This window comes from Gouania willdenowi, chromosome 1 (assembly GCF_900634775.1).
Source record: "Gouania willdenowi chromosome 1, fGouWil2.1, whole genome shotgun sequence".
NCBI classification, from domain to species: Eukaryota; Metazoa; Chordata; class Actinopteri; order Blenniiformes; family Gobiesocidae; genus Gouania; species Gouania willdenowi.
Genome location: NC_041044.1, coordinates 10,460,488 through 10,480,511, shown reverse-complemented (window position 1 = coordinate 10,480,511; position 20,024 = coordinate 10,460,488). Strand labels below are relative to the sequence as shown.

At 39.6% G+C, this 20,024-nt stretch overlaps 1 protein-coding gene and 1 long non-coding RNA gene across 4 annotated transcripts in view; one reads left to right on the top strand and one right to left on the bottom strand.

Annotated features, from left to right (window-relative positions):
* Nucleotides 1-8,362, bottom strand: part of LOC114462614 (uncharacterized) — a 12,958-nt gene extending 4,596 nt beyond the window's left edge. Inside the window, exons 1-3 of the long non-coding RNA XR_003673990.1 lie at nt 8,351-8,362; nt 6,088-6,092; nt 2,591-2,596 (exon numbers count right to left, since the gene is read on the bottom strand). This is a non-coding gene — a long non-coding RNA (uncharacterized LOC114462614). The remainder of the gene's footprint in view (nt 1-2,590; nt 2,597-6,087; nt 6,093-8,350) is intronic.
* The window catches only part of LOC114462582 (malate dehydrogenase, cytoplasmic-like), a 174,569-nt gene that overhangs the window by 62,789 nt on the left and 91,756 nt on the right, over nt 1-20,024 (top strand). For all 3 annotated transcript variants that reach the window (XM_028445536.1, XM_028445518.1, XM_028445527.1), the window contains exon 3: nt 18,656-18,778. In XM_028445536.1, the coding sequence (XP_028301337.1) occupies nt 18,656-18,778 (123 nt within the window). The remainder of the gene's footprint in view (nt 1-18,655; nt 18,779-20,024) is intronic.

Sequence of the window (20,024 nt, the reverse complement as noted above, 5' to 3'; positions counted from 1 at the left end):
GAGCAAAATAAACTAAAAACATTATGATTCACACGTTTTCTCATCAAACTACAATAGCAGACAGAGAGGGGTCTCTATTCTGATCACCCATGATCTTACAGTTACAGACCCAGAAGGACGTTTTATAATAATTAATATATCAGTCAACAATAAACCCATCACTATTGGTAACATATATGGCCCACACACTGACGACCCATCTTTTTTCCATACCTTCTTCTCATCAATCTCTAATAACTCTAACTGTCCAATCATCATAGGAGGAGATTTTAATACAGTCATTCATACAATTCATGAGTGATCTACAAAACAATATTCATTATTTTCACCCGTTCGCCAGGCATTCTCACGCATTGATTTATTTCTCACCAGCAATTCAATTATTTCAAATATTTCAAAAACAACAATCCACCCCATCATCATCAGTGATCACGCCCCTGTAACATTCACTTTAAATAAAACCACACCACACAGGTCTAACACCAGATGGCGCTTCAATACATCCCTCTTAACTGACACAAAATTTAATGGTCTCATTACAAAAGAGTGGGCATCCTTCCTAGAAATAAATGATTCCCCAGAGTCATCTCCATCCATTCTATGGGAATCCGGTAAAGCAGTACTTTGGGGCATAATGATTTCATTTTATGTACACAAAAAACGAAAGAACAAGAAGAACAAAAAATCAAAGATTTAGAGGACATTATTACAAACAACTCAATATAAGAATCCCATAGTGAACTTAGAAAATACAGATTTAAACTAAATGAAATACTAAATAAAAAAAACACAATTCCAGATACACAGACTCAGACAAGAAAACTTCCATCATAATAACAAATCTGGAAAATACTTGGCAAACCAAATAAAACAAAACAAAAGAAAAAAAATACTATCTCCACTTTCCAAAACTCAGCAGGGAAACCAACAAACTCACCTGAAGAAATAAATAACATTTTTAAAGAATATTATGCAAATTTATACTCATCAGAAAACAACCCAAACCAAGAAGACACCGTTTCATTTTTAAATGACATTAATCTACCCAAACTGAATGAAGATCATATATCCACACTAGAAACCCCAATAACACATAAAGAACTCTCCACTGCTCTGCATCTCATGCCCAACCATAAATCACCAGCACTCGATGGCTTCCCTGCTGAGTTTTATAAACATTTTTGGTCAATCTTATCCCCACTTTTTCACAGAGTAATTACTGAAATAAAACAACACTCAAAACTACCTCCACATATGAACACAGCCACAATCTCACTCCTCTTCAAACCCAACAAAGACCCATAACTCCCATACAGCTACCGCCCAATCTCCCTATTTAATGTAGACCTAAAAATAATAACAAAAACATTAGCTAACAGAATAGAAAAAATTATTCAACACATAATCCACCCTGATCAGGCCGGCTTCATAAAAGGCAGGCACTCATCCACCAACACTCGTAGACTCTTTAACCTAATGGAACATTCATCACAGCAACAAAATCCATCTATCATCGTCACCCTGGATGCCGAAAAAGCATTTGATAAAGTTAACTGGTCTTTTCTCATTTCCACAATGCAGAAGTTTGGCTTTGGGGAATAATTTATTAATTGGGTTAATATTCTTCACACTGCACCTTCAGCCACTGTTACCACAAATGGACTAACATCACAATCATTCACACTGCACAGGGAGACTAGGCAAGGATGCCCACTCTCTCCCTCACTATTCACCATCTTCATAGAACCTTTAGCTGCTGCCATCCGACAAAACACAAATATCCATGGAATAAAAACACCAAACCACCATCATAAAATCAGTTTATATGCCGACGACATACTTCTTTTTTTACAGAAATCACACTTATCACTACAAGAAACAATTAAAACAATAGGAACATACTCAAAAATTTCTAACTACTCCATAAACTGGCACAAATCTGCTATCCTCCCACTCCACGAAGACAGCTGGGATGTGACAACCCACACTCCACTCGTTCCTTTATGCACTGGTTATATCACATATTTAGGTATTCATGTTTCCCCCAGGCTTTCAGAGTTGCTCACCCTCAACTACACCCCATTACTCAAAATAATAACAGACACTCTTCTCCGTTGGATGAATTTACCACTTTCTTTAATTGGCAGGATAGCAACAATAAAAATGACAATCTTACCAAAAATAAACTATGTCTTTAATATGATTCTATCCAAACCTACTGTTTCCTGGTTCAACTCTCTAAGTTCCATTATCAATAAATATTACTGGAAAAATAAAACACCGAGAATCAACTAACCCTGCAAAAAGCCAAGACACAGGGAGGTTTTTCAGCACCAAACTTCCGTCAATACTTCATTGCAAATCAATTACAGTACATATTTAACTGGATCCACCCTCAACAGTCAGATAAAATATGCTTAGACATTGAACAAATAGCATGTGGCAATATTAGAATCGCAGATTTACTATGTATCAGCCAATCATTTAAACACCACCCATGTTTTAAAACAATAACAATATTAACAGCTCTGGCAGCCAGGTGGGAATTTCACAAAATCACCGACTCCACTGCAGCACCATGCAAACTCACATCCATCTGCAACAACCCTGACTTTCTAAGCAATAAAAAACCACTTCACTCCCGCACATGGTCAGACAAAGGCATCACATATCTGAAACACATCTTTTTAAATAATGAACTAGTTTCCTTTTCCAACCTAGTCCAGGAGTGTGGCATCAGGAGCAATCAATATTTGGAATACCTCCAAATCAAATCATTAATTGATGTAAAATATAACACTGCAGACTTTGACCTACATGTCTCACATCCAACTCCAGAATTTGTTAATATAACCTCTACAAAAATGCCCAAAAATGTACAAAATAATATCTAAACGAGACAGTACCATAGCATTACCAACAACAAAATTGGAAACAGATTTATTGATTGCTCCTGATGCCAACTTCTGGAACCACATCATCCAAAGCATCTACTCATGTCAAAAAATGCAAACCTACAACTAATGGGATTCACTTGAGAAATCTGTAAAAAATTGCACCCTAAACACACCAGACACCTATACTCACGCCTTCTGGCACTGCCCACCGGTTCAACAGTTCTGGAATGAGGTCACCAAATCACTCTCCTCTCTAATGGGCTGCCACATCCCCATGTGCCCATCACTCTGTCTACTTGGTGACACATCAACAACAAACTTGAATAAACACAACAATAAACTAGTCCTCACAGCCCTGACTATCGCCAAGAAAACCATACTCATTAAAGGGGACATATCATGCTAAATCCACTTTTTTAGCCCTTAAATGCATTTTGATGTATATTTAGATTGTTTAGAAGCACAGAAAAGTTCAAATTTATCTCTTCAGGTGCTCCGTTGATATCTTTATATTCTCTTTTGGTGATATTTTTCAATCTGTTTCGATTTTTCGAATCTATTACGTTTTTTGAACAATAACGTCAGCGGAACTGCCAAATTAAGACATCGACTCCAGGCCCAACACTTCGAGCAATCCGCCATTTTTATTTCTCGCTTTTATTTTGTAGTCCAAGCTCCAGGATGCAGAAGTTACGAGAGGATAAGTCAAAATGTTTGGTTGTTGGATGTAGTAACCCACACGCTTCATTACAACGTCTCCCAGCATCAGAACCTTTTCAAAGTGCCTGGTTGAGTTTTATTTATTTATTTATTTATTTTTCTCCACCAGTATAAAGAAGGATTTACAGAAAGACTTTGTCTTATTGAGGGTTCAATTCCTTCTATCTTTGGAGACGACGAACAGAGCACTTCGGTAAGCTGTAAATAACGCTAAAAAGTGTGATGATAAGACGTCCCTGTCATTGTTTTGTGAGCATTAGCAGTTGCACCGTCTTCATATGTTAGCGCTGTGTGCTCGTTTTAGATCCTTGATGATATGGCCTACGTGGTTTAATTTAAGTCTAAAGTTTTCATTAGTCATTTCATTTTGCCGTTTTTGTCTCCGAAAAGACTATTAAAATGCATTTCGTGACGTTAGCTTGGCGCTTGTGTTAGCTCACTTGTTAGGGTTCTGCAGGTTCATCATCTTCATTTTCATCTCGCTCCACCGGGTCAGACTCTGGCTCAAACATGTAAAGCTGGATGGGCAAGTATTCCGTTGTTGACATTGTGTAAATAACGTGTGAATAAACTGTTTCTGCGCCGCTACATAGCCATATCTCTTCTATCAAACTACAAAAATGGCCGAGCAGGGTGGAGTTGAACCTGGAGAGGGGGCGGGGTATGAAGTGTCTCATTTGCATTTAAAGAGAGCGCACCAAAACGAGTTGCTCTTAGAAGCACATCAGAAAAGGGGTAGAAAAGTGATCTGGGGAGCTATAATAAAGAGGAATTCAGACCCAAGCAGTGCAGTTCCGCTTTATATAGACCACAACTGTATGATTTATATGTAAAAAGGAAGGATTTAAAACTATGATATGTCCCCTTTAACTGGAAATCAAAGAAAAATACAAACATCACACACTGGAAAAACATACTCATAGAACACATCTCTCACTGGAACACTCACCTACCACCGCTCAAAACTCAGGAGTAGAGCCCCTCTCTGTTTGGTCCCCCCTCTTTAACTTTTTACAAACATGAAATAACACCCCTGTAGTTTCTTGGGAACCAATTCCCTTATCCCTGACTCATCCAAACCAGAAATGGATTTACATAATACATTAACTCAATTATTATTTTTTGTCTATTTAATTCTCATCTCCATGGCTGCCATCATTTTGTATAGTACTGTCTTTATTATATATGATGTATATTCATTCTACCATTGTCCTGTCTTATATGTAATATTTATTTATACAGCTTGTTATATATATATATATATGTATATATATAAACAGCTGTCAGACCATTTTTCAGTGTGTGTATATAAAACTCATCTTTGTATCATTATGTCAGTTGTTATTATATGTATTTTGGTATTGTATCATATCTATTATATATTGGATAATGTAAATTTGTATTTATTTATTTTTCCCCCTTTTTTACTTTATATTTATTTTTATATATGTGTATATGTATATTTATCTTATGTTTATTATTATTACTCCCATAATTATTTTTATATCTTATCACACACACACACACAAACCTATATTGCAAGAAATTGTAAATACTTGTAGGAGGTCATGTCTGACAGTTACCACGGCACACTTCTTGACCACTTTGGTCAGAGAACAGTTTCCTCGTTTTTCCCTTTCAAACAAAGAGCTGAGAGCAGGAATTTACGACTGTCCGCATCAGTTGTGTGCCATTGAGGTGCCTCGCTCCCGCGGTGGCGGCCGCCAGTCGCCCTTGCGCCGGGAGGGGGGCATTGCCCCGTGGCTTTCGCTGTCCGGTGGGGGGTGGGGCTTGGGCTGTTGTTCTTGCACTGCCTGGGGCTGTGCAGTCTTGCTGGGTTGTGGCCTGTTCGTGGGCTGGGGTGGGGGGGCGCCCCCCACGGGGGTTTCCTGGGGTCTTCCTGGGCGGGTGGTGCGGGCCGTGCCCTACCATGCCTGTGGGTGCGGCGCCGGGTGGCCCCGGCTTGGGCGGCGCCCTGTGAGCCGGGCTCTGCGGTGTGGCTGGGCCCTTTGGTGGGGGGCCTTGGGGTTGGGGGTTGGGGTCGGTGCTCGGCTGCTTGGGGCTTCCTCAGATGTGTGTGTGGGCGGCGGTGGCTGCCTCTCAGCCTGGGATCTTGGGGGCGTCTGGGGGGTTGCTCGGCCGTGGGGGGTGGCCTAGAGCTCCCTGGCCCCCACTCTTTCTGCTGGCCTGGCTGCATCTGCGGTTTTTTGCACATATACTGGTATACGATGCACTGGCACGCCTTGGGATGTGGGATAAAACTCAAACTGGGCTTAACTTTAGACACGTTAATCCCAAATACCTGCTTTAGATACTACCATTCACTCATTCCCCCTGTCCACAGCCACCACCATTATAGCTAAGCTTCACACTTGTCACTATACTGGCTTGATTACACAACATAATAAGCACAATATATTCCACAACTTCACATCTCACCCTCACTGGAAAACAATCTATTCTTCCCCACCCTTTCTATTTCCTACCTTGAGTCTCTCCTCCCTGCTCCCTTTCCCCTCCCCCTCCCCCTCCCTCTCCACTTATCCACCTTTTTATATCCTCCCTATAATAAAAGATTTCTTACCCTTCCTTAGGGAGGGCTGGTGATGGTCACAATTAAGCAATAAAATAAATCAATTTATTTTATTGCAATAACAAAACATCATTGCTGTCTCATAATGATTGCACTTCTTGTAGTGTTGACCTTTGACAGCATGTGCAGACAAAAGAAAAGAAAAAAAAAGTAATTTACGACTGTTCTTAGAATAAGATCATATAATTAGTAAAAGTGTTTCTAAGGAATATATCTCATTAACTTTGCATAAAGTACATTATGTTTGGTGCCAGAATAACCGGGCCAAAAATAATTGCAGCCACAAGGTTCCAAACTGATCTTATCATACCTCACTCACACACACACACACACACACACACACACACACACACACACACACACACACACACACACACACACACACACACACACACACACACACACACACTTTTTTATTGTGTTAGTAGGTTTTAACTTGTTTTGATTAATAAATGTTTATAATTTGAGAAGTTGTCTGTGGTTTATGAAAATATTACAATCATAAGGTTTGTTATATGGAGAGTAGATAGTCTTGACAAGAGTTCACAACCCTGGATGACAAGGTATTAATAACTAATTAAGTGATCTGAAACACTTTAACTCGATTTCAGATGGCACCTCCTAAGGCAAATTACTGAAATATTAATAGTAATTAATATTATAAATCTTATCACTCCTTGTCCAAGCTCATCCTCCCTGACAACTTTGAGGTACAGTAGAAATAAACTAACCTTTGACAAATATGCTATAGGAACTTATAGTGGACCTTTAAACTTGACTTAAACCACTCTTATTTTCCTTTAGCACTGTCCTTTCTTCATTTCCACTTTACTCATTCTTAATAACTTTACTGATGGCTTGCTTGGTTGCTTGTGTATGACAAGCTTTTGTAATGGCGCCCTCGCTGTTGCACCATGGTACTTTCGCCCACTGCGTCTGCGTCGTCTTTACAAGCTTCTGACCGGCGCTGGGCTGGGAAATTTTCACTGTGGCTCCGAAATGACGACACAGGCACGGCTTCTCAAAGACGGGCGCTTTACTTAGGTGATTGAATGCCGTGAAAACTACAGGACATGCATACAAACTTTAGACACATAACTTGGTCACGGGTAACACGTACTAATTAAAATGACTACCTCGTGGCCGCCTGTCACTTTGGAGGTTCTTGGGCAGATAGTCTTACAGCCTTGTGCATACTAAATTGACATACAATAATTAGAACAGTAGTTTACACATTTACAGAACAATTCAAAACAATAATCTCATAATACCATGTGCAGCTGGCCTCGCTGCTGCAGGTTGCTCAGTCAAAGTCTCTTGCATTTCTGGGTGAATGCAGGTCTTGCAGCCTCTTATACTAAACTAAAACCTCGCGATGATAAGGGTATATCAAAAAATAAATACAATTGCCCTTTATAGCTAAATAAGTGCATCTTATTTAGAAAATATAACATATTGTCACAGCATAAACCATAATAATTTTCGACAAAAAATATTAAGCCTTTGAAACAAATTGATAATGTCTTTAAATGCAAAGTAATTTCAACGACACTTACATGATGGATTGCCCTGTTTATTTTCATGGACAGAAGCTGTTTTTCTGTGTGGATGTTAGTCTTCACTCCAGTAAATATAAACAGTGTCAAGCTATTGCCTAGTCCAAGGGTCTGCAACCTGCGGCTCTGGAGCCTCATGTGGCTCTTTGACTCTTTTTGTGATGGCTCCCTATAGTTTTCAAAAATATATTAAAAGAATGGTTATTTCTTACAGTGGGTATTGAAGATTAATGACATTTACTTCAAATATAATTATGATAAAACTATTTGTTAACCTAAAAATAAATCATATTGTGCAATAACTCTGCCAACTTCCGACTTCACCTCCTGCAACATCTACAGACCATCAACTTTTCTTGCACCTGTGGCTATCTTAAGTTTTAAAGCCCTTGTAATAAAACTAAACTAACAAAAAGGCTATGCTCAAAGAAAATAGAGATTTTACATGTGTGGAAAATTTTATTTACAGTAACTGCCAACATGTCGGCTTTATATGCATTCTTGATATGTTGCAATAAATTATGGATTAGCATGTGTTGACCGACATGTTCATGTATCTAATTCAAGTTATTTTTTGTCAGCACTTCAAATACATTAACTCAAAAAAAAATGTTGTTCATTTAACATTATTCGATATAATCGTAATTTTACACACACTATTGTTTTAATTGAGAAGGTATTTTTTGGCTCCGGAATCCAGGTGAGATTAGACAAAATGGCTCCTTTAGGAGTAAAGGTTGCAGACTGCTGGGCTAGGAGGTTCATGTCCATTCACTTCTGTGCGTCTATAAATCAATGTCTGTCAAAGAAAACATTGTGAAGCTACTTTGTGAATCTTACAGAAATGAAGAGGATATAATCATTGCGCTTCTTAAGCAGCACTGATATGTGTCCATGTTTACAGAGAAGTTTATAATATTAGCACTGAAATTAGTATTTTCTGCATTCATTTTGTTTTTAATGATTTAAAGTTAATTTGCACAAAAATTAACAATATTTTGGTGAAGCAATATTTTGTATCAGGCTTTCCTTAAAGACTTAAAGATAACACAAGGACATTGGACTAGTTGTGGTCAGTGTGTGTTAAGAAGAGCCACTATTGCAGTGGCTCTTCTTAACTGCAATTATTGCACAGGCTCATTTTACCCATGCCATAAAACTGCATTCAGACTTCTTATACTTTGCTGTACACGCTTGGCTGTCATTCAAGTGAAATTGATTGACAATGTTTTGTAATTCCTATGAAATGGATTCAGTGCAGTAGATAAATTCTGAATTTCTTCATTGACAGTTATCGTGATGTATAGTGGATTAATTTTCCTGCAATATTATGATTATCGCGATAGTATTGTTATCGCGGAAAAAAAAATTATGTGATATATCGCATCGCGAGGTACCTGGCGATACCCGGCTAGGGTATCGCCATGCTTTATGTACGTCTGCTATTTCCTGCCCCCCTCTTGCCACCCCATTGATTTTTTTCTAAATCCGCCCCTTAGTGGGAGCTTAAGTAGAGTTGTCAATTATGGCCAAATGAGTATGTGTTTGAAGGTTGGATGTACAAAGAGCTTTGATAATTATTTTAATGTAGGAAATAACTTCTTATATTTCTTTTATCCGTGTCCATTGTGTGTAAACATCCCTCCATAATATCTAAGAGGGGCCCATGCAGAGTCGGCACCAGGCTGCATTAACAGGGGGGGGGGCATTAAGAAAACTGCGGGGGGCACAAAAACACTCCGTTCCGAGTAGCATCTCAATCAATCAATCAATCAATCAATCTTTATTTGTATAGCGCCAAATCATAACCAATGGTATCTCAAGGCACTTTACAGTAGAGCAGTCTTAAGGACGGACTCTTCATTTTATGGATACACACATATGCATATATACGTATATACACATACATATGTATCCCACACCCAACATGAATTCATCATGGCGGCAAGGAAAACCTTCTGTTAAGCAGCAGGAACCTTGTGTGGATCCCATTCCTATGATGAACAGCCATCCACGTTATGCTGTGTTGGGTGTGTGCAGAGAAAAGGGTGGAGACAGAGCCGCTGAGACTCTGTAACTCCACACTGAGGATCCCACGGACCTGCAAGACAAAAGCCAGAAGGAGTACAGGAGCAAACACACAAGGGAAGAAGCAGACATAGAGGGAGTGTTTGAAAGAGGAATGGGACCCTCTCCGGTCCCTCTCTAACCTAAATGACCTCTCTCTTAACGCCCTCTCCAACCTCTCTCCAACCGAGCATGCCAGACCCCCCCCCCCCCCCCCCGGCAGTCTATGCCTATTGCATCTTAATTATGAGCTATGAGCTGGTTCCTAACTAAAAGCTTTATCAAAGAGGAATGTTTTGAGCCTAACCTTAAAGGTAGAGAGGGTGTCTGCCCCCCGAACCGTGGTTGGTAGATGGTTCCAGAGAAGTGGGGCCTGATAACTGAAAGCTCTTCCTCCTATACTACTTTTAGAGATGAATGGAACAACGAGTAGTCCAGCATTTTGAGAGCGTAGTGTTCTGGGGGGATTGTATGGCACTACAAGCTCCTTGAGATAGACTGGTGCCTGTCCATTTAGGGCTTTATAAGTGAGAAGAAGAATCTTGAATTCTATTCTATATTTTATGGGAAGCCAATGCAGAGAGGCTAATACAGGAGTAATGTGATCTCTTCTCCTAGTTTTAGTCAGTACACGTGCTGCAGCATTTTGAACAAGCTGAAGTGTCTTAAGCGACTTGCTCGGGCAGCCTGCTAAAAGAGAATTACAATAATCCAGTCTAGAGGTAACAAAAGCATGGACTAGTTTTTCGGCGTCGCCCTGAGACAGGATAGATCTGATTTTAGCAATGTTACGGAGATGAAAGAAGGCAGTTCTTGAAGTTTGTTTTATGTGAGAGTTGAAGGATAAGTCCTGATCAAATAGAACCCCAAGGTTTCTAACAGTTGTGCTTTGTGCCAGAGTAATGCCATCTAGGGCAGTTAGGCTAGCATAGGTTTCTCTAAGGTGTCGCGGGCCCAGTACAATGACCTCAGTCTTGTCTGAGTTGAGAAGAAGAAAATTTTGGTCCATCCAGGCCCTAATGTCCTTTAGACAGGCCTCAAGTTTAGATAGCTGATTTGTCTCACCTGGCTTCATTGATACATACAGTTGGGTATCATCAGCATAGCAGTGGAAGTTAACAGAATATTTTCTCATAACATTACCAAGGGGGATCATATAGATACAGAAGAGGATTGGACCTAGCACAGAGCCCTGAGGAACCCCGTAGCTTACTTTAGTGTACACAGAAGACTTATTATTCACGTGTACAAACTGGTACCTATCAGATAGGTAGGACTTAAACCAGTTTAGGGCAGTCCCTGTGATTCCAAGTAATTTCTCTAATCTCTCTAGTAGAACATAGTGATCTATAGTGTCAAAAGCTGCACTAAGATCTAATAAAACCAGCACTGACAGTCGTCCTTCATCTGAAGCCCAGAGTAGATCATTAGTTACTTTAACTAAAGCAGTCTCTGTGCTGTGTTGAGCTCTAAAGCCTGACTGGAAGTCCTCGAACAGGCTGTTGTTTTGAAGAAATTCACAGAGCTGAGCTGCCACAACTTTCTCAAGAATCTTTGAAATAAAAGGAAGATTAGATATAGGCCTGTAGTTTGCTAAAGTGCTGGAATCAAGAGTAGGTTTTTTGAGAAGGGGTTTGATTACAGCTACTTTAAAGGACTGTGGCACGTAGCCTATTGATAGGGATATATTTATTGTCTCCAACAAAGATGGGCAGACTAGGGGAATAACTTCTTTAAACAGCTTAGTTGGGATCGGATCTGAAAGGCAGGTCGATGGTTTGGAGGATGAAATAATAGAGTTAAGTTCCTGAAGTCCTATATGTGTGAAACAGTTTAGGTTAGGCCTATTTACATTTAATGGTACAGCAGGCCCAGGTGAAGGCAGGGAGTGGCTAATTTTATCTCTAATCTTGTGAATTTTATCGTTAAAAAATGTCATAAAGTCCTCACAGCTGAGGGCTAGAGGAATCATGGGCTCAATAGAGCTCTGACTTTGTGTTAGCCTGGCTACAGTGCTGAAAAGGTACCTCGGATTATTTTTATTTTCTTCAATTAGTGAGGAGTAGTATGTAGATCGACTATGTCGTAAGGCTGTCATGTATTTACTATGGCTTTCTTGCCAAAGTATTTGTGACTCCTCTGTTTTATTGGAGCGCCACATTCTCTCTAATTTACGGGTTGTTTGTTTGAGTGTGTGAGTTTCAGAGCTAAACCACGGAGCTTTCCTCTGACGTTTAATAGTTTTTTCCCTCAATGGGGCAATTGAGTCCAAGGTGGATTTTAGTAGACTAGCAGAGCTATCGACAAGCAGATCCAGTTGAGAGGGGTTATAATTAATATCATAGTTCTTTATTGGATGGTGCACTGAGTTTAAGGCAGCAGGAATGGCCTCTTTAAATTTAGCCACAGCACTGTTGGATAGATTTCTACTTGTAACTATTTTATTGCACAGTGCGAGATCCTCTAGGATAATGTTAAAAGATATTAAAAAGTGATCTGATAGCAGAGGATTTTCAGGGTAGACTTTTAGTTCATTAATATCAAGGCCATATGTTAGAACAAGATCAAGAGTATGATTTAAACGATGAGTAGCTTCATTAATAGTTTGAGAAAAGCCAACTGAGTCTATTAGGGACATAAAGGCTGAGCTCAGGCTATCACTATCTTTGTCCACATGGATATTAAAATCTCCTACTATCAGTATTTTATCAGAACTGAGGACTAAGTTTAATATAAACTCAGAGAATTCTGATAGAAATTCAGAATAAGGGCCTGGAGGACGGTAAATTATCGCAAATAAGACTGGCTGGCAGGTTTTTGATTCGATATGAGATAAATTTAGAACCAGGCTTTCAAAGGAAGTGTAATTGGCCTTTGGTTTAGGATAGATTAGGAGAGAGGAATGATAAATAGCTGCTACACCACCTCCACGGCCTATGTCTCGTGGCATATGAGTATTTAAATGACTGGGAGGAGTGGCTTCATTTAAACTAACATATTCATCTTGATACAGCCATGTTTCAGTTAAACAGAATAAATCAAAGTTATTTTCTGAGATAAGGTCATTTACTAGTAGAGATTTGGATCTCAGTGATCTAATATTTAATAGAGCACATCTAATGGTTTTATGTTTTGGTGTTTCTAGATTTGAGATTTTAATTTTTTTCAGATTTTTATAATTGATAGCTCTTTTATTTGATTTTATGTTAAAATCATTGTGAAATATGGGTCGGGGGACTGACACCGTCTCCATAAAATAATATTCATCACCATCACAACAGTTGTCATGGCGATGAACACAGCTATCCTGATAGCAATGGGAGGGAAACTGTCCTAAGGCAAGCGCAGAGGGGCGTGGAGGACTCCACCTCTGTAACATGGTCTCATTCATGAGATGTCATAACAGTGACTGTGCCATGTTTTCTGATAGTAGAGATGCTCCCTCCAAAGTAGGGTGGATTCCATCTCTTCCTATCAGGTTCGGTTTTCCCCAGAAGGATCTCCAATTATCAATGAAGCCCACCTTGTTTTCTGGACACCACCTCGATAGCCAGCGGTTAAATGATGACATGCGGCTATACATGTCATCACTGGTCAGATTTGGTAAGGGACCAGAGAAAATTACGGAGTCCGACATTGTTTTAGCATAAGCACAAACTGATTCAATGTTCACTTTGGTTGCTTCCGACTGGCGACGTCGGGAGTCATTAGTGCCGACATGGAGGACTATCCTATCAAACTTACGATTACTCTTTGCCAGCAACTTTAGATTTGATTCTATGTCGCCCGCTCTGGCCCCTGGGATGCACCTCACAATGCCCGCTGACTTCGCTAGCTTCACGTTTCTCACTATGGAGTCGCCAATTATCAGAGTTTGTTCCCCGGTGAGTGTGTTGTCCTCACAGAGGGGGGAGAACCTGTTTGAGACGTGAACATGGTGGTGTCCCGAGCGGCTTTTTGACCTTCGACTATGCTTACCACGGACAGTAACCCACTCATTGCTGGCCGGGGGGGAGGCTAACTAGAGCTAGCACGGTCCGCACCGGCTAGGTCCTGCTTGCTAGCTTCGGTTTTGGTATCAGGGGTGCGGAACCGCTTCTCCAGATTGTTGATCCTCGCCTCCATATCTAACAGTACGCTACACTTTATGCAACTACCATTGTCCCTAAAGGAGGACGAGGAGTAACTAAACATCTGACACACCGGGCAGGAGAGCGGAGGGGAGGAGAGAGAAGCCATAGGTTCTAAATTTAAGCTAAGCTAAGCTAAGGACAAAAGGAAGTTTAAAGGAGATTGTACTGCCTATAAGAGGCGAGATTGCTTTTTACTTAACCTTCGTACGTTTAACTGTACGGTAAAAATTAAAACAAGTGTTTTCAAGGCTAAAATATCAATGACAACAAGTTTGATTAGAGTTAGCAGAACACAGTAGTAGAGCGCTGCAAGCAGCGGTAGAGCGTAAACAGGAAATGATCGATACGTCACCACGATACGTCAGCGCGTCAGCACGTCACCACAGCCACAGCAAAAACCAGCATAAACCGCCAACTTTACCGAACAGTGTTATGGTCCAAATAGTATCCAGATAATCTGGTGACTTTTGCTCCCGGTCCGGACATAAAAAGAAGCAACGCATAAGTCACATAACTGGTGAATTGAAACATTATTAATACATAAATAAATCAGAACCAAAGAATGGATGTTACGTAAAACATGCACATATGTGGTGTAATAAATCTACTGGTGCATCTCATTTCTTATGATCAACTTCCGTGTGTGTTGACGGCTGCTGTTAGCCGTATTAATAATGTGCAAAATATTTTTTTACTACCCTAAAAAAAGCTGTATTTTTTTTTTTTTGCAAAAGTGTCAAATGGTAGAATTCCCAACATCTATTGTTCCTCACACCAGCCTCACAGTTAATAGTCAGTCACCAGTTTATTTAGATACCGTGAAACAAAACTACAGCGTGAGCAGCTTTTTATGAGCTAAAACATCCACACACTGGATGAAAACATTAGCAGGACCAGAAAACTGCTGAAATAACTCCTAAGCAGTCCTATCGTGTGAGAAGACCTGGTCCAGGACATGGGGAGGGAGACCAGGTGCAGCGGACTTCAGTTCTTGCTCTAATTTCTCCATAAATATCACACAAACAGAACAAGTTAAAAAAATAAAAAATAAATAAATAAAACAAACAGAAAAAACACTGTTTATCTGGTTATTTTTTCTGTATTTCTCTTTTGGTTTTAAATCAGAAAAACAAAATAACCACACTGTTTATTTGTTATTTTGATTTGGTTTTAACCAGAGAATCGAGTGACGTCACGTGATTCAACAGAGTAGGCCATTGACATATACACATTGCAACAGCTCTAGGGTACGTTCAATAGCACAAACGTTAAACAATTGCACCACAGTATATTATATCTATGGATCAGACTCCCATCCACTGCCAGTGAATGGACACATTCAGTTGATAGCCAATCAGATATCTTTGATTAATAAAAAGCTCCCCTGTAGTCTCTGGGAAGAGTGTGTGTGTGAGGGGGGGGGGCCGGGTCCTTCCTTTAATGTAATTCAAAGTTTGAAGCTGGCATTATGTTTTTATTTATTTTTTAAACTTACTTTTATCCCTTCTACAACGTGTATCAAGTATGCTAAATATGAAAGATGATAAAATAATATTTTTGTTTAATTTGTATTTAAGACGCTTTGATAAGAATGACTGTATATTGTTAATTGCACTTTTCATTTGAAAAAAGAAATGTGAAAAGTCAAAATAGATTGTTTTGTTGTTGTTCATTTGATTCCTATTAAAAACGCTTATAAGAATGACTGCAGATTGTTTCATTTTTTATTAGAAAGAAGAAATATGAAAGATCATAAAAACTTTTTTTCTTTGTGTTTGATTCTTATTCATGACACTTTAATAAGAAAGACTGTATATTGTTATTATAAGCTGCAACGTCTTGGGATTTTTTTAAAAGACAAGATGTACCTTGGCTCAAAAAAGGTTGAAAAACAGTGCAGTAATTTAATGTTTTGGGAGAAAAAAATTAATAAAATGAAACAGAAATTGACAACTTTACTCTTTTGAATGGGTTGTCATTGTTTCCCTTACTAAATTGATAGTCGGCAATTCAATTATTTTTTGTTGTTGTTGTTTTTGTCGACACAACTAATGCTTGGCCAGACCTGTGGACTGCCAATGAAGTAACTTTAAATCCAAAAACCCCTGGGGGCAAAGTGTGCTTAAAAGAACTACGCTTACTGGTTAAACCTGGTTTACCCAAGCCATCTCTGACCAACCACGCTGACTTTTCCCATTTCATCAAACTTTCTCAATTTGGAGACAACTCAGTTTCACAGCAAAATGTGTAAGAGCAACATTTGTCCACAAGCAATATTGTAAGCATTTTACGTATGAGGCTCTTAAAAGGTAAGATGCTTCCAGTTTCTTCTGCCCAGTTTTTTCAACGGGCTGACATCAGGTCACGTGACTGCAGACTGACAGAAGCGAGGCTGCCACAGTGGCCCCTCCGACCACCACCAACACTCACGCACACACCACATTCATACTAGGCAATGTGGGTCAAGTGCGTTTCCCAAGGACACAACGACAATGACTCGTATAGAGCGGTATTCCAACCCCCAACGCTTGGGTTATTGGACAACCCACTCTACCACTGACCACGGTCGCCCAGGTGTATATTATTAGAAGATTAGTGTAGAGGAAATAAAGTGTATTACTAGATATTACAAGGAGCATGATCATATACAGTAAGTTTATACTTCCTCCTTGTACAGGCTTCACGTGCAGGATTTTGTTTGATTTTTGAAATATTATTTTTATTTTGTCATTCTGGTAAATACACTGCTGCTGTGTTCATCTTCAAAATAAAAATTAAATCAAGTCAAATCCATAGGTTTGCATATCTCTACAACTGCAGCGAAACAGATTATAAATGGTCCTCATCTTTAAAAACACTAAAGAACGTTAGCTATGAGGTTAGCTTACCCTCCTGCGTCGTCTTTTTAACACGGTCGACTCCTCATCACTGTCCGTGTTCTCAAACATGAGCTCCCAAACTCTCCTATTTGAGTCAGCAGTGTTTCCTCTCACCGCCTCCAAACTTCTCTGGAACATATTCTTTATTCTTGCCATGGCAAACAGCCACATGCCACGAATTAAAAATACCAGTCCGTTGATGTCCTCATCATCTGTCTGTGCCAGCTTGTGGGCGTGTCTGTCCATGTAAATTACAATAAAGGCAACATTGTTTGTGTGATTGAAGCTATATGATTTTCTGAATGGAAATGTTATATTGGCGCAACAAAGCAAGGCAACGTTATGTGGCAAAAAAAAAAAAACATTTAAAATGCATTTTAAAATCCCAAAGCAGCAACATGAAAAAAACCTGCAAATAATTGGTGAACGTAGTGAACATTAAAATGCTTTTAATCACTGTTTTACCACTGACATGGTGCCATGCAGTTATGAGTTATGAGATGTCGGAAAAATTTATTTTAAAGAAAGTTTGATTTTACCATGCAGGCTTTCAAAATCCAGGTAGCAACCCCTGGTAGTTAAAGCCAGAGTTCTGAGGTGGATTGGATGCATCATGAGGATAGCGATTTCCTGGTGACAAAGCAGCCTGTGGGCAGGCTTAAGAGTCCACATGTGGGGTGCAAGCTACTGAACAGCACCTGGGTGGGCCTTGATTAAAATGTGGCACCGCGGTGACTCGGTGCTCAGTAATCTTTGTGGAATCCCACGGAATCGGCGCCGGTTTTGCTGTGAGACTGGGTTGCCCATGAGGTAGATCACAAAGTTACAAATCAGAGATGTGAGGAATATTGGTTATAGCCAATAGAGACCAATGCTGAAACCAACAGGACATGACATAATCTGTTACTGAGCAGTGAGTGAGTATAGAGGAAAAAGAAAAAAAAAGAAGATTGACACGTTTCAGAAGGTTCTTGTGGTTTCAACGTTTTAAAAGTAGTAAGTTGTTAAAGTTGGTGTTTGTTCTGCCCTTTGAGCTTCCCTGTGTGTTCCTAGGCAGGCGGTTAACCGATCCAATGACTAATTTTTGTGTGTATGTGGTAATTATTTATTATTTAGCTTGAAGCCGGTCCAGGACAATTTCACATCCTGCTCGCAATAAATCATGGGGCTGTTGAGTATGACCAGTGTGCCCACCATGCACACTGAAAACTTGTGTGGGCATGGTGGGCACACACAACCCCCTGTTATAGTCCACTCAGCTCTTCTATATATTTCCTCCTCCCTTGCCAGGTGGGGGAGGTGTTTCAACTTTTGAGTTTAGGGTAGCTATCTCCTATAGTTGCTCCGTGGTCCATTGATGTCTGTATTTCCACCATAATTTGAAGTCTGGACGTACAATACAAAATTGACCAATTTTGCCAAGAACACAAAGAGAAGGCTCTCAGCCTATGCCTTTTTTTGGCAAGGAGCATCTGGACCATGTTGTCCATTGCTAGGTTGATTCCATTGCTGTTAAACATCTCCACCAATGATCAGGCCTCTGCAGTTGAAAAGATGTCCAGAAAGAAATTTTGTAATGTGGTTTAAATGTTCAAAACACAACATGTTCCTGCAAACAGCCTGATGAATGAGAGGGCTCCCAGAGTTCCATCACACATGGAATGGGACAATCCTTCCATCTTCACTGATGATGACAGTGGTCGGCTGGTCAGGGACCAATATTAGTTAACATGCATGCTTTCAATTTAACCTAAATATGTCCTGCAGTGGCAGAGACATATGCTGTGAATTTTTTGTTGTCTCTGTTCAGGTTGTGGTGGTTGGAAACCCTGCAAACACCAACTGCTTGATTGCTTTAAAGTTCGCTCCTTCCATCCCTAAAGAGAATTTTTCCTGCCTGACCCGCCTGGACCACAATCGAGCCTGCTCACAGGTACTCGTCAGTTTTTTTTAAATTTTATCCCCAACTTTTTGTGTGTCACGGTCCACTTTAATACATTTTTTTTTTTTTTTTTTTTAAAAAAGGTTGTTCTTTTTTTGTGGCCCAGTAACAAACAGTCCAAGAACTGGTACAGGTCCGCGGCTTAGTGGTTGGGGACTCATACTCCAAAGAAATTTCTTAAACCCAGGTTCTGCCATAACTACAGCAACTCTAAACCACAAATCATCCACGAAATATACAATACATGCAAAGATTTATTTTTCCTTTTCTCATTTACAACAAGTATAATGTATAGATGTATGGACACACAATGTGGAAATATTAATTTATTTCCTCCAGCTCCATTACTGCGAGATTAGGAAGTTAAAAAAAAACCAGACAATATTTTAATTTGAAAACAGAAAAATGCTGCTTATCTGTTTTTTAATTTTTTAATTTCTGTATTTCTGTTGTGGTTTTCAATCAGTAAAACAAAAACAACCACAGTTTAATTTTTTTTTTTTTTCATTCAGCGTTGAAATTTAATATCAAAAGAACGAATAAAACACAGATTTCAAAATTGTGTACCATGTTTTTTAAAGACTAACTTTAGGCTTGAAATTTAAAAAAAAAATGCCTTGATTATGGGTGGGACTCCTGGAGCAGTTAAGAGTCTATGCTATGCTAACTACCTACTCAATACTCACTATACCTATCTATTCACATTTTTCTCAATCCAACCTACTTTCTACAGATTACATTTTGGAGGGGTAGGGCCAACATGGTGGTTCATGACATAAGAAGAAACCAAAACTTCACAAACCACCAGTCTCAGCCAATAACAAATCTCAATTGTAAAAACCAGGGTTTCACCCCATTGATTTTAAGTAAAGAAGTGTTAAAGTGCCATAATGAGGATGGTTTCTGATTCTGATCACTATTAAAAAAAATCTAGTGTTGGGTGTTGGAAAAACACTTCTTGGAACGTTGTCAAAATGTCAAAAAGGATCGCTTTTTGACATTTTGACAACGTTCCAAGAAGAATTGCTTGACCCTGCAATACAGTCTGACCCCCAATTTCCACTGGATGCGGCTACGCTGCGTTACGTCACCACCGCGTCACCGGAGCTGATAGGTTTCCACTTCATTCTATGTACTAATTTCCACCGGGTCCACTGCGGTGCGTGTCTGCTCCTTCCCAGTTGCGGTAGTCCGGTGCCCTCCACCAGATATACACAGGGCTTCTATTTCTGGCAGA